The sequence below is a fragment of the Microcaecilia unicolor genome, chromosome 12 (assembly GCF_901765095.1).
Source record: "Microcaecilia unicolor chromosome 12, aMicUni1.1, whole genome shotgun sequence".
NCBI lineage: Eukaryota > Metazoa > Chordata > Amphibia > Gymnophiona > Siphonopidae > Microcaecilia > Microcaecilia unicolor.
In genome coordinates this window covers 64,806,472-64,825,402 of record NC_044042.1, presented here as the reverse complement: position 1 = coordinate 64,825,402, position 18,931 = coordinate 64,806,472, and the positions used below count along the sequence as shown (strand labels likewise).

The 18,931-nt window shown below is 46.4% G+C and overlaps 1 protein-coding gene across 2 annotated transcripts in view; it reads right to left on the bottom strand.

The window, feature by feature from the left end:
* Window positions 1-5,248: 5,248 nt before the first annotated feature.
* Window positions 5,249-18,931, bottom strand: part of CBX1 (chromobox 1) — a 42,702-nt gene continuing 29,019 nt past the window's right edge. For both annotated transcript variants that reach the window (XM_030220515.1, XM_030220516.1), the window contains exons 4-5: window positions 13,907-14,001; window positions 5,249-6,346 (exon numbers count right to left, since the gene is read on the bottom strand). In XM_030220515.1, coding sequence (XP_030076375.1) covers window positions 6,202-6,346; window positions 13,907-14,001 — 240 coding nt within the window. In that variant the 3' untranslated portion in view covers window positions 5,249-6,201. The remainder of the gene's footprint in view (window positions 6,347-13,906; window positions 14,002-18,931) is intronic.

Genomic DNA, 18,931 nt, shown 5'->3' with positions numbered 1-18,931 from the left:
ACGAACACAGTCCCTTTAGTTCAATATTAAAGCAAAACAACAATAAAAATAAAGGTGACATCACCAAGAAGAGGTGGGTGGGATTGTGAGAATATGAAGCCTGCTGTCCTTAGTGACTATCTGCTACAGGTATCTTCGCTTTCTCTAAGGTCAAGCAGGCTTGCATATTCTCACAAGTAGGGCATCCCTAGCATCCAGGCTCACCCAAAATAACAGAGTGGCCTCGCAACAGCGAGGACATAACACAGACCAACCTGAATCTATATATACAACTGAGTTAGAATGCAGGCTGGAACAGAATAAAACACTGACTGCCCAAACAGACTAGCACGTCCTTTGATGTATGGACTGAAGACCACGTCGCAGCCTTGCAAATTTCTTCAATAGAGTCTGACTGCAAGTGGGCTACCGCTGCAGCCGTGGCTCTGACATTATGGACATAAGTAAAGGAAATCTGCCAGCCAATTGATAGGGTGCGTTTCCTGATGGCAACGCCGATCCTGTTGGGATCAAAAGAAACAAAGTTGGGTGGCCCGTCTTTGGGGCCTCATCTGCTCCATGGAGTAGGCCAATGCTCCTTTGCAATCAGCTTTCGCCAGGATGGGCATGAGGTTGGGGAAAGAATGTTGTTAGCAACACCGGTTCAGATGGCACTCCACCACCTTCAGCTGGAACTTAAGAGTGCATGTGGTGGACTATTCTCTTGTGATGTAACGGTGCATCCACTACTAAAGCCTGAAGCTCACTTATCCTACCAGCTGAAGTAACAGCCACAAAGAAAATGACCTTCCAGGTCAAGTACTTCAGATGGCAGGAATTCAGTGGTTCAAAAGGAGGTGGGTGAGAATGACGTTGAAATCCCATGACACTGGTGGAGGTCCAACAGGGGGCTTTGACAAAAGCAAACTAGAGACTGTCCAGAGACGGGCTTACCCTCCACACGTTGATAAGCACTAATTGCACTAAGGTGAACCCTTACTGAGTTGGTCTTGAGACCAGACACAGATAAGTGGAGAAGACATTCAAGCAGGGTCTATGTAAGGGCAAAAAAGGGGCTCTAAGGCCTTGCTCACACACCAGATGGCAAACCTCCTCCATTTAAAAGAGTAGTACCTCTTAGTGGAATCTTTCCTGGAATCCAGCAAGAGCTGGGAGACACCCTCCAAAAGACCCAAGGAACCAAATTCTAGTCTCTCAATATCCAAGCTGTGAGCGCCAGAGACTGGAGGTTGGGATGTAGAAGGGATCCCTTGTTCTGCATGGTGAGGGTTAGAAAACACTCCAATCTCCACGGTTCTTCCGAGAATAATTCCAGAAGAGGAAACCATCTCTGCCGCAGCCAGTATGATGCGACCAGAATCATGGTTCTGCAGTCTTGCTCAAGTTTCAACAAAGTCTTTCCCACTAGAGTTATTGGAGGATATGCATACAGAAGCCTGTCCCCCCAATTGAGAAGGAAGGCATCTGATGCTAGCCTAGAACAGAACTGAGGGACCTTGTGCTTGAGAGTGGCAAAAACATCCATGGAAGGGGTGCCCCACACTCAGAAGATCTTGTGGCCTGCACTCATATTGAGAGTCCATTCGTGCGGTTGCATTATCCTGCTCAGTCTGTTGGCCAGGGTGTTTGCACCCGCCAGGTAAGTGGCTTGAAGAAACATTCCACTTGCTACAGAAGGCGAGATCCAGTGAGCCCCCCCCCCCCCCCCCCACCTGGTGGTGTAATACATTGCAACCTGATTTTAGCTTGTCTTACCAAATAATTCCATATCACTGAAAGCTTCAAGAGGTTGATCTGAAGATTTGTTTCCTGAGCGGACCTTGAGTGTGAAGCCCATCTACATGAGCTCCCCAACCCAGGATAGATGCATCTGTTGTCAGCGGCTAAGGAATTTGGAATAGCAGTCCCAGAAATAAATTGAAGCAGATGGTCCACCACTGAAGAGCATGTATAAACTCTGGGGACACCTGGATGACATCTTCTAGACTCTCCGTGGCCTGATGCCACTGAGAAGCCAAGGCCCATTGAGCTGATCGCATGTGAAGATGTGCCATGGATGTAATGTACATTGTGGAAGCCATCTGGCCCAACAGTCTCAACATCTGCTGAGCTGTGACCTGTTGAGAGGCACGGACCTTGGATGCTAAGCAGACAAGATTGTCCGCCTGCATCTCCAGCAGATAGGCTCAGACCATATTTGTTGAACAGGGTCGAGATGGGACTTGGGGTAGTTTAAAATGAACCCCAGTAACTCCAGCACCTGAATAGTCATCTGCATGGCCTCCCGAGCACCATCCTCTGAGATATGGGAACAGATGGAGTACCAGTCTGCGTAGTGACGCTGCAACTACTGCTAGACACTTGGTAAAGACCCTGGGGGCTGAAGCTCCCACTGGTTGGAGATTATAAGGGGCCAATGTATTGCGGCTATGCTCTGCTGGAGTCAGTAAAAGTTCGCCCCTTGCTTTGACTGGGGAGCACCAGGGGCCTGAATGCTGTTGTCATGAATGAGCGTGCTGGGGCTGAGCTTCAGCAGGCTGATAAGCTGCAGGAGTGTACCTACATCTAGAATAGCAGTAGGGATCACTCCGTGACTTGCCAAGAAACCTCCTGGATAAGGAGGCAGATACAGACTGCGTCCAGCGGGATAGAGACGAGATAGTATTAGTGTGTGTCTTAATCTGGTCAGCGACCTCCTTAACCCTTCTCTCCAATCTTGCTGAACAGAATGTTCCAAGTCAGGAACATACAGCCATGAAACTCTGCACATTGCTAGACTTTAGACAGAGATCCTGGCTGCTGTATCAAAAAGTGTCATAAGTGCTCCTGACCAAGAATTTTCGATACACCTGCTGCTTGACCAACTGGCAAAAAGGCTCTGTCTGCTCCGGAGAGTATCAACCAAATCTGACCCGTGTCTCAGCGAGTTTTGCAAGTAAACGCTCGTGAAGAGCTGGTATGACTGTATACGGGAGATCAGCATTGAGGCCTGGTTCCATCTTCCTCCCAAAAGAATCCAGGGTTCTAACTTCTCTGCCTGGGGAAGCTGAGGCATAGGCTCTAGTACTCCTGGCTCTTTTTGAGAATGGATTCCACCACCAAGGAATTGTGAGGTAACTGAGGCCTTACAAACCCAGGCTCACTGTGGATCTGATACTGGGTGGCAGTCGTCTTGAGAACAGCAGGGACCGACAGAGGAGATGCCCAGTTCCTGACAAGGACTTCGAGTACCTTGTGGAGAGGAGCTGTCACAGCCTTAGGAGGGAAATGTGTAGTCCAGGACCTCGAGCATCTTGGCCCTGAGCTCATTCTCCAAAGGAAATGGAATGGCGTGAGCCATTTCCTTGACAAAAGATGGGAAAGAAAGATTCTCCGGCAGAGACAGTCTCTTTTCAGGTGGTGGGAAGGGCTCAGAAGGGATCCCATAAGACTCATCTGGGATACTCCTCAGACTCCCATGCACGCTCCTCCTCGGTGTCAGACAGAATCTCCCTATGGGATATCAGAGACCAAACCTGCCTCATGCCATGTCCTCAAGCAGCGGCAAGAAGCCGGCTCCTGCCTCTACTGGCAAAGCTTCCTCCACCGATGTTGAGGGGGTATCGGCTTGGGTGGCAGTCAGCACAAGAGAGCACACCGCAGGCATGGCAGGCACAAGCACCGCCGATACTGACGCACATCGCTGCATAAGGTCATCCAGCAGCTCAGGAAGCAAGGCCCGAATGCGCCCGAGGGCCAACATTGGGAAAAGCTAGGGTGCAGGTTGCAGAACTGCTGGGGCCGATATGGGAGCAGGATCTCGGCTGCTTGGAGACAATCGCATCAGCACCTGCTGTATGGAGGGAGAGTAGTCCTGCGGCACTGACATTTCTTGGGTGTTGAATCCCTCGGCACGCTGGAGCTCCCAGCACCATGTATTGAGGGTGACCTATGATGGTGCTTCTTGGTCTTTGCCCGAAGCACATCACCCAGGCTCCTCGGTGCCGAGGATGACGTAGAATCCTTGTCGCCTTGGGGTTGGGTCAGACGATGGACGGGCCTGGGGTGCCTGCAGGAGGCCTTGAGACAGGTGGAGACCTACTCGATGCCTCACTGTTCTGTGTCTACAGGTCTTGAAGCAGCCATGCTTACCGAGGCTCGCGAAGCAGACTACTACAACCTCGATGCTGATGAACCGAACTGGCTCCAAGAATCTTCTCCCGTTGAGCCTCTCGGGGAAAATCTGAATCCTCTTCTTCATACGAAGACAACACAGCAGGGCTATGGTTGGGCCCAAGACCCTGCAGCCACCAAGAATGGGTGTCTTTCTCTGAGCTGATCCAGTTGCATCGGGTACAGCGCTTGAAGCATTGGGAGTCTTTGTGGATGTGGATGGGAAAACCTCGCTGGCCAAATCAAAATGACTCGATGGTGCCTGAAAAAAGGGGCAAAGGCACGAAAAAAGGGAAGAACCTGACCAGAGTCGGGGCCTAAAAGCGGCCCGTGATGTCAAAAAATAAAGGAAACTTAAAACTTAGGCAAAACAGGTTAAGAAAGTAAAGGGTGGGTTTTAAAAGTTTAAAAGAAAACAGGCAAAAGGCACTCAAAAAAGACCGGGTATGTGCGGAGAGACTGAAAAAACATAACTACTACTCACACGGAAAGAAAAGAACTAAGGGGACTGTGTTCACGCGGCGGGCAGGAAGGCACTTGTGCATGTGAAGTGGAGCGCAGCTCATGTTTCACAAAGCTCTAACTTTTTACTGTGGCATAATTGCTGGACCGGGTGACGCGGATCGACGTCTACCCACTTGTGAGAATATGCAAGCTTGCTTGTCCTCGTAAAGGAGGGAAAGCAGGAGCCATGGCAAGGGAGACCTTGTCCAGATGTTCTCTCAAGCCAGGCAGAGAAACCTGAAGCACCCTCAGCTGGGTGCGTGGCTCTCCAATTATGCCCAGCAGTCACCAGCAACCAAATTCCAGAGAAGTGCTGTGCAGGATAGACTGCCTGCAATCTGTTAGTGGCTGCATACTGCCCTAGTGAAAGGCAGGACATTACAAGCCTTCATTTTTTTACCTCCATCTACTGCTAAAAGGAATAAAACCCATCTGTACTGAATTTGTCTGATAGATAAGGAAGTGCTGATGTGGATATTTTTATGAAAGGAACCTGTGATACAGAACTTACTCTAAATACAGCAATTTAACACAAATGCCTATTAGAAATCTAAAATTTTATTAGGACAAGAGACTTGACAAAAGAAGTGGGTAAGAAGTTCAGAGTCCACATTTTACTCTACGCTTAAACAAAGCTTTCACAACACTTAGACATGCTTAAAAAATTAAGAAAGGTTTATACAACACTGTTCTAAGTACACTACCCTCCTAAGAAAATGGTATGTGGAGGTTTGGCTATTCTAAAAGGTGGTAGCAGATGCTCTTTCAATAATTCCTGTTACTAAAACAGTACTACAGTTGCTACTGTCTCTGTATTTCCAGTGGCAGCTCAGTGTGCTCTGCCTGGAATCATGAACTGGGGGAGAGAGAGAAGCAAGGCACCCTGGAACCTGCTCTTCTCTCTTGTCCAAACACTACAGTAACAAACACAATTCTGGCTCAAGTTAAAAAAAAAAAAAAAAAAATTATAAAGGAATATTGTGCAGCTGCTATTCAGGGGTCATATCTCTCCCAAAATAAGCTTAAAAGTGTTTAGGCTAATGACCCAGGCTCCCACAAATAGCTAATCTATTTGACTGTATTGCCAAATAATTTAATGTAGGCATTTTGCATGTCCTTTCTTTTTCTACAACCCTCCCCCCACAAGTACACTAGTGATTAGCCAAAAAGTACATACATGCTACTTGGTAAAAATGCAGAGAGTTTTTAACACTATTGAGAAGGTGGCAGAGATGGTCTTTGAAGGTTGCAGTATCTCTCTGCTCTCCCTTGGTGCTCAGGACATAATACCTTCTCACCAAGGTCCTTTGTTCCTTCACAGAAGGGTATTCCTCCATCATAATAATAGTGGTGTGCTGAACACTCAGCACATGTAGATGCTTCCAAGGCCCTAGTTCTTAGGAGAATCCTAAAAGAAACTGAAGAGCACATACTGCAGGAAAGCACCTCGGCTGTCCCAGGGCACAGAACCATACTGTATCTTCAAAGAGCCAACCCGGTAATGCTTACGTGGAGCTTCCAGGTTGCCCATCCACAAAGCAGAAGTTAGTTTTTCTCTTCTTTCTTTTCCTCTTCCTCTGATGGGTAGGAGTGCCACGTCAGCCTCTCTTCATAAAAAGAGATCACTACCTGTGGGCACTTCATGTTAGCTTCCTTGGCAGGGACCAGATCAGCCTCATCAGAATTCTTCCTGCATGCAAAAAATAAAAAATAATCCTGTGTAAAGTTGAAAAAAATAAGTGTCCTGAGAGCACAACCAGACTGGAGTAAGAATCCAAACCGTGAGAACAGGTTGAAAACAGAACAGGGAGTGAAAAGTATGCAGAAGTAAAACAATAATGCGAATAAGAGGAATTTAAAGACCAGCTCCTCATGTAGGAAGAACAATATGTGCACAAAAGCAGAAGCATGAACACACAATATGTTGCATTACAGTACACTTGCATATTCTGACTTCCAAATGAAAGGGAAACAGCAAATACAGTAATCGAACAAAATCATTATCAGGGTACACCAAAGAGAGACAAACATGCCTGAGGTGAGAAGCTGCCACTAATATGCAATCCTTACAAGTTAACAGTTGGATTTCTTAGCAAATTCTCCTAGAGATGAGTGAAGGGCAACCTGAAAAAAAGCAAAGTTACTTATCTGTAGCTGATGTTCAAGGAAAGCAGGATAAATAGCCGTACATGTGGGACGATGTTATCTAACAGAACCCATGTGGGAATGCTCGCCAGCTTATGACAAATTTTTAGAAGGTTGTACAGTTTATGCATGTGTCTTTCCACCCGCCACTGTTGCACGGGACCTAGTTGAGTTCTATCAGCTTTTAAAAATTCAACTCCAATAATGGAGGGAAGACAGTATGTAAGACAATTTATCCTGCTGTCCTCAGAGGATACCTGCTACAAGTAAGTAATTTTGCTTTCTCCAAGGACAAGCAGAATATAATAGCCTTACATGTGGGGTGGGGGGGGGGCAGAGTTGAAGTCCGTACCCTAAAGAGATTCTGAAGGACTGTGTCAAAACTGACTGTTGTGTTGAGAGGCTTGTTCCAAACAGTAATGGGATTTTGCCAAGTTGAAGCTCTACTATGGGCATCACATGGAGACCATGTAATAGTGTAGCATTCTCAACATCTGAAATGCTGGCACCTGTGGACTGGTGCACTTCTTTAAAACTAGTTAAAATCCACTGCGTCTAACAGGGCTCCTATGAATTCCAATTTATGTGATGGATTCAAATGATTAGGGTTAGTTTATGATGAACCCTATTAACTCCAGCGAATTAATGGTCACATGCATTGATTCTTTTGTACCTTCCATTGATGGGTTCTCAACACTTTTGGTGCTGACATGAGGCCACATGGCAATGTGTGATACTGGAAGAGGTGCTTTCCTATTACAGATCTCAATACATCCTGTGACTGGATCTATCTGTATGTGAATATAAAGCACCCTTTAAGTCTATAGAGTATAACCAATCTTCTTGTATCATAGGTATGAGGGTGCCCAAGAAAACGATCTTGAACTTTTGTTCAGCCAGGTATTTGTTCAGGGCCCTTGGATCTAGTATGGGATGAAGTCCCCTTGTTTGCTTTGTGATCATGAAGTACTTGGAATAAAATCACTTCTTTTTTTTCCTGGTGGAATGGGTGTGACTGCATTGGCCTACAAGAGGGAAAAAGGTTACCTGATAATAAATCACTGACGCCAAGAGCTTAATCGTCATGTTGTCGATGGGCAATTTAGAGGAATGCATTCCAATTGCGACTGTAACCTACCTGGACAAGTTGTAGGGGCCAGCTTGCTTAGAAAAAATTAAACTTCCCTCCTACTGGAAGGTCATCTGGAGCAGTTACTTCAATTATCCAAATATAGACTGGGTAAATGTAACATCGGGACATGCTAGAGAGGTACAATTCCTTGATGAAATCAAGGACAGCTTTATGGAGCAGCTGGTGCAGGAGCCGACGAGAGAAGGAAAATTCTAGACTTGGTCCTTAGTGGAGTGCATGATCTGGTGAGGGACGTTATGGTACTGGGGCCGCTTGATAACAGTGATCATGATATGATCAGTTTTAATATCGACCTTAAAGTAACTATACACAGGAAGTCAAATACGTTAGCGTTTAACTTTAAAAAAAGGAGACTATGATAAAATGAGAAGAACGGTGGAAAAAAAAAAAAACTTAGGGGGACAACTGAGAGGGTAAAAACTGTACAACAGGCATGGACGCTGTTCAAAAATACCATCCTGGAGGCACAGGCCAAATATATTCCTCTTAATTAGAAAAGAAAGACGGAACTCCAAAAGACAGCCAGCATGGTTGAAAAGTGGTAGAAGGAAGCTATTAGGACTGAAAGAAATGCCTTCAGAAAATGGAAGAAGGAACCGTCTGAAAATAACAAGAAGCAGCATAAGGAGTGTCAAAGCAAATGCAAGGCACAGATAAAGAAGGCCAAGAGAGATTACGAAAAAAAGATAGCAGAGGCAAAAAAAACATAGTACAAATTTTTTTTGGTATATTAAAAGCAGGAAGCTGGCAAAAGAATCGGTTGGGCCGCTGGATGACCGAGGGGTAAAAGGGGCGATCAAGGAAGACAGAGACGTAGCGGAGAGATTGAATGAATTCTTTCCTTCGGTCTTCACCGAGGAAGATTTGGGTGGGATACCGGTGTCGGAAATGATATTTCAAGCGGACGAGTCGGAGAAACTTACTGACTTCATGGTAAACCTGGAGGACGTAATGGGGCAGTTCAGCAAACTGAAGAGTAGCAAATCTCCTGGACCGGATGGTATTCATCCTAGAGTACTGATAAGAACTGAAAAATGAGCTTGCGGAGCTACTGCTAGTGATATGCAATTTATCCTTAAAATCGAGAGTGGTACCGGAAGATTGGAGGGTGGCCAATGTAACACCCATTTTTAAAAAAGGTTCCAGGGGAGATCCGGGAAATTATAGACCGGTGAGTCTGATGTCGGTGCCGGGGAAAATGGTAGAGGCTATTATTAAAAACAAAATTACAGAGCACATCCAAGAACATGGATTACTGAGACCGAGCCAGCACGGCTTTTGTGTGGGGAAATCTTGTCTGATCAATTTACTTCAATTCTTTGAAGGAGTAAACAAACATGTGGACAAAGGGGAGCCGGTTGATATTGTATATCTGGATTTCAAAAGGCGTTTGACAAGGTACCTCATGAAAGGCTACAGAGAAATTGGAGGGTCATGGGATAGGAGGAAAAGTCTTATTGTGGATTAAAAACTGGTTGAAGGATAGGAAACAGAGAGTAGGATTAAATGGGCAGTATTCACAATGGAGAAGGGTAGTTAGGGGGGTTCCTCAGGGGTCTGTGCTAGGACCGCTGCTTTTTAATATATTTATAAATGATTTAGAGATGGGAGTAACTAGCGAGGTAATTAAATTTGCTGATGACACAAAGTTATTAAAGTCATTAACTTGCAACAGGATTGTGAAAAATTACAGAAGGACCTTACGAGACTGGGCGGCTAAATGGCAGATGTTTAATGTGAGCAAGTGCAAGGTGATGTATGTGGGGAAAAAAGAACCCGAATTATAAGAAAGGGATCTGGGTGTCGTCGATAATACATTGAAACCTTCTGCTCAGTGTGCTGCTGCGGCTCGGAAAGCGAATAGAACGTTGGGTATTATTAGGAAAGGTATGGATAACAGGTGTGAGGATGTTATAATGCCGTTATATCGCTCCATGGTGCGACCGCACCTTGAGTATTGTGTTCAATTCTGGTCGCTGCATCTCAAGAAAGATATAGTGGAATTGGAAAAGGTGCAGCGAAGGGCGACTAAAATGATAGCGGGGATGGGACGACTTTCCTACGAAGAAAGACTAAGGAGGATAGGGCTTTTCAGCTTGGAGAAGAGACGGGAGACATGATAGAGGTATATAAATAATGATGGAGTGGAACAGGTGGATGTGAAGCGTCTGTTCACGCTTTCCAAAAATACTAGGACTAGGGGGCATGCGTTGAAAGTGTAGTAAATTTAAAGTTTTTCTTCACCCAACGCGTAATTAAACTCTGGAATTCGTTACCGGAGAACGTGGTGAAGGCGGTTAGCTTGGCAGAGTTTAAAAAGGGTTTAGACGGTTTCCTAAAGGACAAGTCCATAAACTGCAACTAAATGGGAATAACATGTATAGAATGTTTGTACGTTTGGGAAGCTTGCCAGGTGCCCTTGGCCTGGATTGGCCGCTGTTGTGGACAGGATGCTGGGCTCGATGGACCCTTGGTCTTTTCCCAGTGTGGCATTACTTATGTTCTACTGGAGCTAGTCAAAGCTGTTGGGGACTTTTAGGCCCTCTGTTTCTGATGAACATAAAATCCTTGTGTTGTTTGGGAACAGTAGGAGGATGGTGCACACCTACACCTTTGAGAGTATTAGGATCTTCGCTGACCCTCTCCCCAAATACCTCCTGGAAGAGGGACTTAAGCGTGTCCAAGTGTTGCTTGATGACAGAAGCAGCCTCTTGCAAGCTCTCGCCATGGCATGTCCACCAGCTTTTCCTTCTCTGAGGCCCCACAACCATACAAATCTGCACACCAATATCCATTGCAGAGGATCTGGACACAGTATTAAAAATATACAGTGATGTGAAATCCCCACCCCCCACAACCGATCTCCCTATTCTTGCATATACATGTGTCACACTGAACAGTTTCTGATCTTTATAGAAAAAGGGTTCTTGAGTAAACAAGTTATCCTACACCCATACCACCCATGTGAAAAAGTAACTGCCCCTAAACTTAAGTGTTGTACAACTTTTAGCAGCAATAATTGCAACAAAACGCCTCTTTTATTTGGTATCAGACTTTCAACATTTCTGTTTAGGAACCTTAGCCCACTCTTCTTTGGTGGCGTGCTTTAATTCAGACACATGAACTGCTCATTTTAAGTCTTGCCAAAGCATCTCTATTGGGTTCAAGTCAGCATTTAGACTAGGCCCATCCAAAGCTTTAATTTGTTTCTTCTCTGCAATTCCGATGTAGACTTACTTTTGTGTTTTGGATTATTATCTTGCTAAATAACCCAATTACTGTTCAGATTCAGCTCACAGACAGTTCACTGGACATTCTCAAGAATTTTCTGGTACAGTGTAGAATTCATGGTTCCTTCAATAACTGCAAGTTTACCAGGTCCTTAGGCAGCAAAGCATCCCTACACCATCATACTCCACCACCATGTTTGACTGTCAGTACGATTTTACTGTGGAATGCCATGGCGCTGCATATGTCTAGTAGAGCTATAGACACAAGTAGAAGGTGTAGTTGTAGATAATATGACCTGTGTTGTCCAAATAGTTCCATTTTTGATTTGCCGGTCCATTATCCCAAAAGGATCATTCCAAATGTGAGACAAAATTGATGTTTCCCTGGTTGGCCGCGGTTTTCTGCCTTGCTACTCTCCCATGAATCACGTTTTCCCACTCTCTTATTGTGGAGTCACAAACCCTGGGCTGAGGCTAGAGAAGACTGCAGTTTTTTGTATGTTCTTCTGGAAAGTTTTGTGACTTCTCAGATGAGTTGTTGCTACACCCCTGGAGTCATTTTGACAGACCAACTATTTTGATTCAGTACTGTAGCAAGTCTTCTCCATTTGGGAATAATGGCTCTGGAGGTTCAGTGTAGTTTCAGAGCTTTAGAAATGGCTCCAGAGTGATATATTTCAACAACTTTTTCTTCTCATCTTTTCTGCAGTTTTCTTTGATTGTGGCATAGTATTCCTTATAGAAACTTTGTGGTTACTACTTCACTCTTAGATTCCATAGGGCTGGTTGCAATCGAGCCTACCTGCATTCAATCAGCTGAATTTAATTATCAATTACATTTGGTCAATTGGTTTAGTAACTAAGGGGGCAGTTACTTTTTCACATGGGTGATACTGGTGTTGGATAATTTTGTTCCTTAAATAAATGAAATAATAATTTAGAAACTGTTGTTTTCTCAGGTTTTCATTGTCTAATATTACATTTTGTTTTAAAGATCAGAAACAATTCAGTATGACATATATGCAAGAATAGTGGAAATCAGGAGGTAGAAAAAACCTTTTCCAAATCAAAGTTGCTTGAACCATGTATTTTCCACACTCCTGCTCTTTGGCTACTAGCTGACAGATTTCATTGGCCTTCTCCTAAGGAAGTATAGCAGCAAACTCTGTCACACAGTGCACAACAGTCCACAAGTGCATGCTCGTGAAGAGCTGGTAAGAAGTTATGCAAGCTTAAGAACAGCATTCTAAAACCTTTTTCCCCAAAGATTCTCTTAAGATCCTCACTTCCCTCAAGGAGTGAACCTTTGTACTCTTGAGCGGATTCAAATCCTGGAGCCATAAAGTCAACCGTCTTGTTACCTGCTGTACGGGGTGGGGCGATCTGTGAACAAGAACTGGCGTAGCTTCCTTAAGAGGGTCAGCTGCTCTAAGCTCATACTCAGTCTATAAAGGAAGTAGGATTGATTTAGCCTTGACAAAATAAACTAGAGCCCCTGAGAAAGAGTTGCATCTCTCGTGGTGGGGTGGGATCCGAAGGGAGACTAGTTAAGACCCCTCCTTCAGATACCTAGGAGTGCTAAGACTCTGACTGCAAGAGAGTCTCTGCCTCGAGTGACTGGCCTGGGGAAGCTTCCTCTCCTGATGGACTGGAAATTGACACCAGTGCAGTCTGCACAACCTTGATGCCCTTTGAGGCCTCAATGTTTATCTCCTGCAGGCAGCACAACCTCAAGCCTTGGCACTTATGCACTCAAAGCTGTAGCTTTGCCTTGGACAAAGCACTTCATACAATCTTTGAACTTCATGAAGGCTGCCATTGACAAAGACGGGGCAATAAGGTCCTCAGGGGTGCTTCAAGGGTACTGATGATCTCAGCACCACTTTCAAGAGGGATTGATGTTTGTGCACCTTTCTCTCCGCTCAGTATCTGGCGATTTTGTTCCTTGGTGCCAATGAAGATGAGGATGAATCCTTTCTCCTTGGGCAAGGTTCAGAGGATGTTCTACCTTCATGGGTTCTACTGACGATCATTATTGAGGGTGATTGATGCACTTTTGATGCCGATGCTTCCAATGTTGATGGACCGGACTTAGATGCGCCGAGAATACGTTTGCGCTGTTTCTCTTGACCTTTGATTCCTCTTTTTGACATCTGTGAACGCAAGATACAAGAAGAGGAATCATGATTCGGTCCCCAGGAATTGCAAGCATCGGTTATGAGCATTTATGATGAATATGGTCCTGTTAGACCTGGTACACTCTTTAAAGCCACTGGGAACTTTTTGGGGTATGTCAGGAAAAATAGCCAACTAAGTGTCCATGGCCTAACTACGATCTAAATGAGCCATGAAAAAGAAAATTAGCAAAAAAAACCTTTCTAGGAAAATAAAAAATGGAAGTAAATGGTCCTTGTATGGCAGATGGGACAAACACTAGATGAAAAGAAATTAGCAAAAATCATGAAAACCAAATTTTGACGCAAACTGCAGGAAGCACAGAAAAGTGTGACCAATTGTACTGCAGAAAAATGGCAACTGACTAAGTCCCAAACGACAAGGTTAATCAGAAAGATGGGCGCCCATGCACAGTGCAATATTTTAAAAAATTGTAAACAAGCTCAAAAGTGTTTGCAAAGGGCTCCATCAAATGACATCACCCCACATGTAATGCTATTATATCCTGGTTGTCCTTGGAGAACAGGACTGCAGTGAGAGCACTCACCATTTCATCAGGAACATCAGTTCCCCACTAGAATCGGTAGCACCAATAATACGTTCTGGCTCTAAACCTCTGGCGAAACCACGTGGTTTTTCTGCCTACAAAAACAAGAAACACATTTGTACTTTTTTCCCCTGCATTTGGCCTAAAACACATTGGAGGAGGTTTAGTTTACCATCTTAGATCACCCATTTTAACCATCTAAATTTTAAATGGGAAAGCAGGCTGAACCTACATTAGAGGTGTGGGGAAAGGAGTAGGGTGACATTAAGGCACTGCTTCAGACATTCAGATTACTCTGCTCTGGCAGGCTGGTATCTTCTTGTTTTCACTCTGTAGTGGGGACCACAAGACACAATCATTTGCAAAGATCAGAGTGGCAGAGGTAAGTCTTGAATTCATTTAAATATTAAGGCAATACATATATAGCTTTCAGTAACTACTAGATGTGGTGCAGGAAGGGGGTGTGAGGGTTTCATTGATCAGTTAAAAGGGCGTGGGAATGAAAAAAGGTTACGAACCTCTGCTCTAAAATATTTTTTTCCATTTCTACTATAATAGAACATTAAACCATTTTTCCTTAGTATCCCTCTGGACTGGCCCAGGATTGGACTGATGGGTTATGGACTCCTTCCAGCAGGTGGAGACTGAGAACTTGTGACCTAGCGAGCCAATAAGAGCCCTGGTCATGTGATCCTAGATTCAGTATTCTCGATCTCCAGCAGGTGGAAGGAGGTGAGCCCGTTAATCTCTCTCTCCGTTTCTTTAGATTTAATAAAAAAAAAAAAAAGAAGGCTTATGTGCCTAAGGAATCTGTTTTGTAGAAGCGGCTGTCTATAGGAGTGTTTCCTTTCCAGCCTCTGGGGTTCCCATGTACCTCCCTCCCTTTTCCTCCTCATCTCCCTTTTGCTATGCAGGGAAGAACTCACCCTTTCGAAGGAAAAGTGTGAAGCTTTCGGGAGAGGCAGCCACATTCTAAAAAAAAAAAAAAAAAAAAAAGTCAAAAAGGATTCCCCATGTCACGAACGAGGAAGCAGCTCCGTCGTGGTCTAGTAGTTCGGTACTCTTGTGATCTCCCCCACCTTTTACCGCAGTAGAGCGGTTGCTTAATAAAATAAAATAAAGGCACCAAACGAACAGAGAGGGGATGCCATGCTCCAGCGCTATGGCAGAAAAACTGAGATGTGGGTGTCTGTCAGCGTTGGGCTGTGGATGTGCGAGGGCCTGCAAGTTTTACATGGCACTTGACTCGGCAGCAGTGGCCTCCTCTGACCCTCTGGCGGCCGCGCTTTCTTCAGCACCATCCTGTTCCACCGCGAAGATGTCTGGCTCTTCAGTTTTGGCGGGGAAAACCGCCATTTTGTCGACGGCAGGCAGCGCTGACGATCGGGATGTCCATACTCCTTCCCAAGCTGCAGAACAGATGTCTGTATCCCTAGTACAGTCTGGAGGTTCCCAGGAGGGTGGGTTTCCTCCTGAGTTTGTCCTCCAGATGTACCAAGCTATTTTGCTGGGGCTGGTTCCTTTGGGGGGGGGGGCCCTCTAGGCAACTGGCTCCTGCTAAAAGGGCTAGGGTCTCCTTGGATCAAGAGGAGGACCTAGCTTTGGACCCAGAGTTGGAGATGCCCTCCCTTGAAGAGGAGGAGAGGCTGGCAGAGGGACAGTGGGAAGAATAAAGTCCCTTCAGAGTCCAGTGCGGACCCCTTGCATCTGGAGGAAGATCCGTTTGTAGTCCGGATCTTCCATAAGGAGGACCTTCTGGAGCTCATTTCTTTGGTAGCCTCCACCCTCCATTTTGAGGAGGCGCAACCCTTGGTCCCTGAGGTCCTTAAGGTGGACCTGTTGGTCAAAGGCATCCTATCTTCTGGGAGAACTTTCCCCATGCATCAAGACATACGGGTCATTATTCAGGCCCAGTGGGGTGTGCCGGACTTCCCTTTCTGACCTGCCAGATCTATGGTTTGCCTTTACCCTGTACTGGATGCAGACAGGTCCCTCCTGAAGATTCCGGTGGTTGACATGGTGCTCTCGGCTGTCACCAAGCGTAATACGGTCCTAGTGGACGGTGGCACAGCCTTTTGGGATGTCCAGTATTGATGGTTGGACACACTCCTTAAGAACAGTTTCGCTGTCTCTTCTTTGGCAGTACAGGCAGCCATCTGCAGCTCCTTGGTGGCCAGGGCCTGCTTCCGCTGGGCGGAAAGAGTCTTGAAGAGGACTATGGATGATTTGTCTTCTATAGATGCCGAGGTAGCCAAGATTAAGATGGGCTCCACTTTCTTGGCAGATGCGTTGTATGATTTGCAGTGAGCTTCCTCCAAGTCAATGGCTTTGGGGGTTGCAGCATGCCACTCCCTTTGGTTGTGGGGTTGCTCAGCGGATACGGCCTCCAAATCTAAGTTGAGCAAGTTTCCATTCAGGGTTCTTTTTTGTTTGGAGAGGATTTAGATAAGTTGGTGCATAGTTTGGGGGGATACAAAGGTCCCTCAACTCCCTGAAGATAGGCCTCAGTCGTCTAGTCTGGGTTCTCTGTTTGGCCAGGGGCAAACGGGAGACTTCCATAGATTTTGCTCCGGCCGGGGAGCTCAGGCCCTGAGGTCCAGGTTTTTCCAGAAGACTCAGTCCTTTCAAGGCTCCCGCGGTGGAGGTTGTGACTCCAGCACCTCTTTCCAGTACCTTTCTTGTCCTTCCCAATGAAGGTGTGTGGGCCCCTCCTCTGATTCCTGCGGTAGCTCGCTGTCACAGTTTTTTCAGAGGTGGACCCGATCAGTGGGTATTGGAGATTATTTGAGACGGGTATGTCTTAGAATTCACCAGGCCCCTTTCAGACGCCTTTCTGGAGTCTCCCTGTCGGTCCCGCCTCAAGGCGGGGGCGGGGGGAGTTCAGGACACTCTACTGAGGCTCTTGGATCTTCAGGCCATTTGCCCAATTCCTCCCTCAGAGTGCAGTCAAGACCGGTATTCCATTTACTTTATGGTCCCCAAGCAGGAGGGCTCATTTCATCCGATCTTAGATCTCAAAGCAGTTAACCGAGCCCTCAAAGTCTCCAGTTTTTGGATGGAGATTCTAAGGTCTGTGATAGTCGCTGTAAGATCGGGAGAGTTTCTAATGGCGTACCTGATGGAGGCTTATCTGCACATCCCAATCTGGCCCATTCACCAGAGGTTCCTGCTGTTTGCGATTCTGGGTCAACACTTCAGTTTCGAGTGCTTCCGTTTGGGTCTGGCTACAGCGCCTCGCACGTTCACCAAGACCATGGTAATGGTGGCGGCAGCACTCAGGAACGAAGGTATTTTGGTCCATCCATATTTGGACGACTGGCTCATCCGAGCAAAGTCATATCAGAAAAGTTTGCAAGTCACGGATCGGGTGGTACATTTCTTGCAGTCCCTTGGCTGGATGGTCAACTTGGCCAAGAGCAATCTGGTACCCTCGCAGTCCTTGGAGTTTCTCAAGTTGCAGTCTCAGGTTCAGGGGTTGCTCCGCAGGCATGTCCCCTGTGCTTGGGACTATCTGCAGGTTCTCCGCTCCATAGCGACGAGAGGTAGTTCTGTGGGCCAGGGCCCTTATGAGGCCTCTACAAGCTTCTCGTGTCCAGGTGGTCCCCCTCAGATGGACTCCCTCCTGGTGAGATTGCCTCTATGTTCCCAGGAGCGCAGCAGTCTTTTCTGGTGGCTGTGTGCGGACAATCTCACCAAGGGAATGCCACTGGATTCCCCAGTGGATAGTGGTCACAACGGATGCCAACCTCATGGGCTGGGGGCCTCTAGTCACCCCTGGAGATGCCCGTCAATCGTTAGAGACCAGGGCAATTTGGCTGGCCCTGGAGAAGTTTCATCTCCTGTTGGCAGGTGGGAAGGTTCGAGTCCTGTCAGACGCTACGGCAGTGGCTCATGTCAACCGCCAGAGGGGAACGAAAAGTCGCCTCTTGCAACTGGAAGCTGCAAAGCTCATGGCCTGGGCGGAGCATCACCTGAATGCCATCTCTGCCTCATGTGGCAGGAGTGGAGAATGTCCAGGTGAATTTTCTCAGCCGTCACACCCTTGATCCGGGGGAGTGGTCTCCTAGTCCGCTGGTGTTTTGATTGATAGTGGACCATTAGGGACTCCCCTCTGAAGTATATTTTCGCCTCCAGCCTTAGCGCAAAGGTTCCTACTTTTTCAGTCACCAAACAGATCCAAAGGCAGAAGGGATAGATGCTGTCTTACAACAGTGGCCTCCCGGTCTCCTGTATCCGTTTTCTCCTTGGCCTCTCTTGGGACGCCTCATTCAAAGGATCGAGGTGCACAGGGGCCTTGTTATTCTAGTTACTCCAGATTGGCCTCACCGCCCGTGGTACACAGACCTCCAGCGTCTTCTGTCAGCGTCTTCTCTTCATCTCCCGGTTCAGGCTGACCTTCTGGTACAAGGTTCAATTCCTCATCCAGACCCAGCTCGATTTTGTCTTATGGCCTGGCTCTTGAATGGGCCCGTTTACGGAAGAGAGGTTACTCTTCTCCAGTGATTTCTACAATGCTAAGGTTGCGTCATCGGTCTATGTCTTTGAATTATGTTAGAACTTGGTAGATTTTTGAGGAATGGTGTGCGGACCGTGGTATCTCTCTGCTGCGGGCTTCCTTCGCGGAGATGTTGGATTTTCTACAGCTTGGTTTTGATAAAGGTTTGGCTCTTGCTTCCCTTAAGGTGCAGGTTGCAGCACTTAATCATCTGGATGTGTCTCGTTTCTTGAAGGGGTTGGTCTTCTTCGTCCACCAGCTACGGCTATCTTTCTGGCTTGGGATCTCAACTTGGTGCTGTCTGCACTGACGGAACCTCCTTTTGAGCCAAAGTCCTTTTGTACACTTAAGGATTTAACTCTCAAGACAGTATTTTTGGTGGCCATTGCTTCAGCTAGGCGTGTTTTGGAGCTACCAGCCTTTTCCTTCAGGTCTCCCTTTTTGGAATTTTCCAAGGAGCGTGTGGTTTTGCGTTCGGTTCCTTCGTTCCTGCCTAAGGTGCTTTCACATTTTCACCTTTCCCAGTCGGT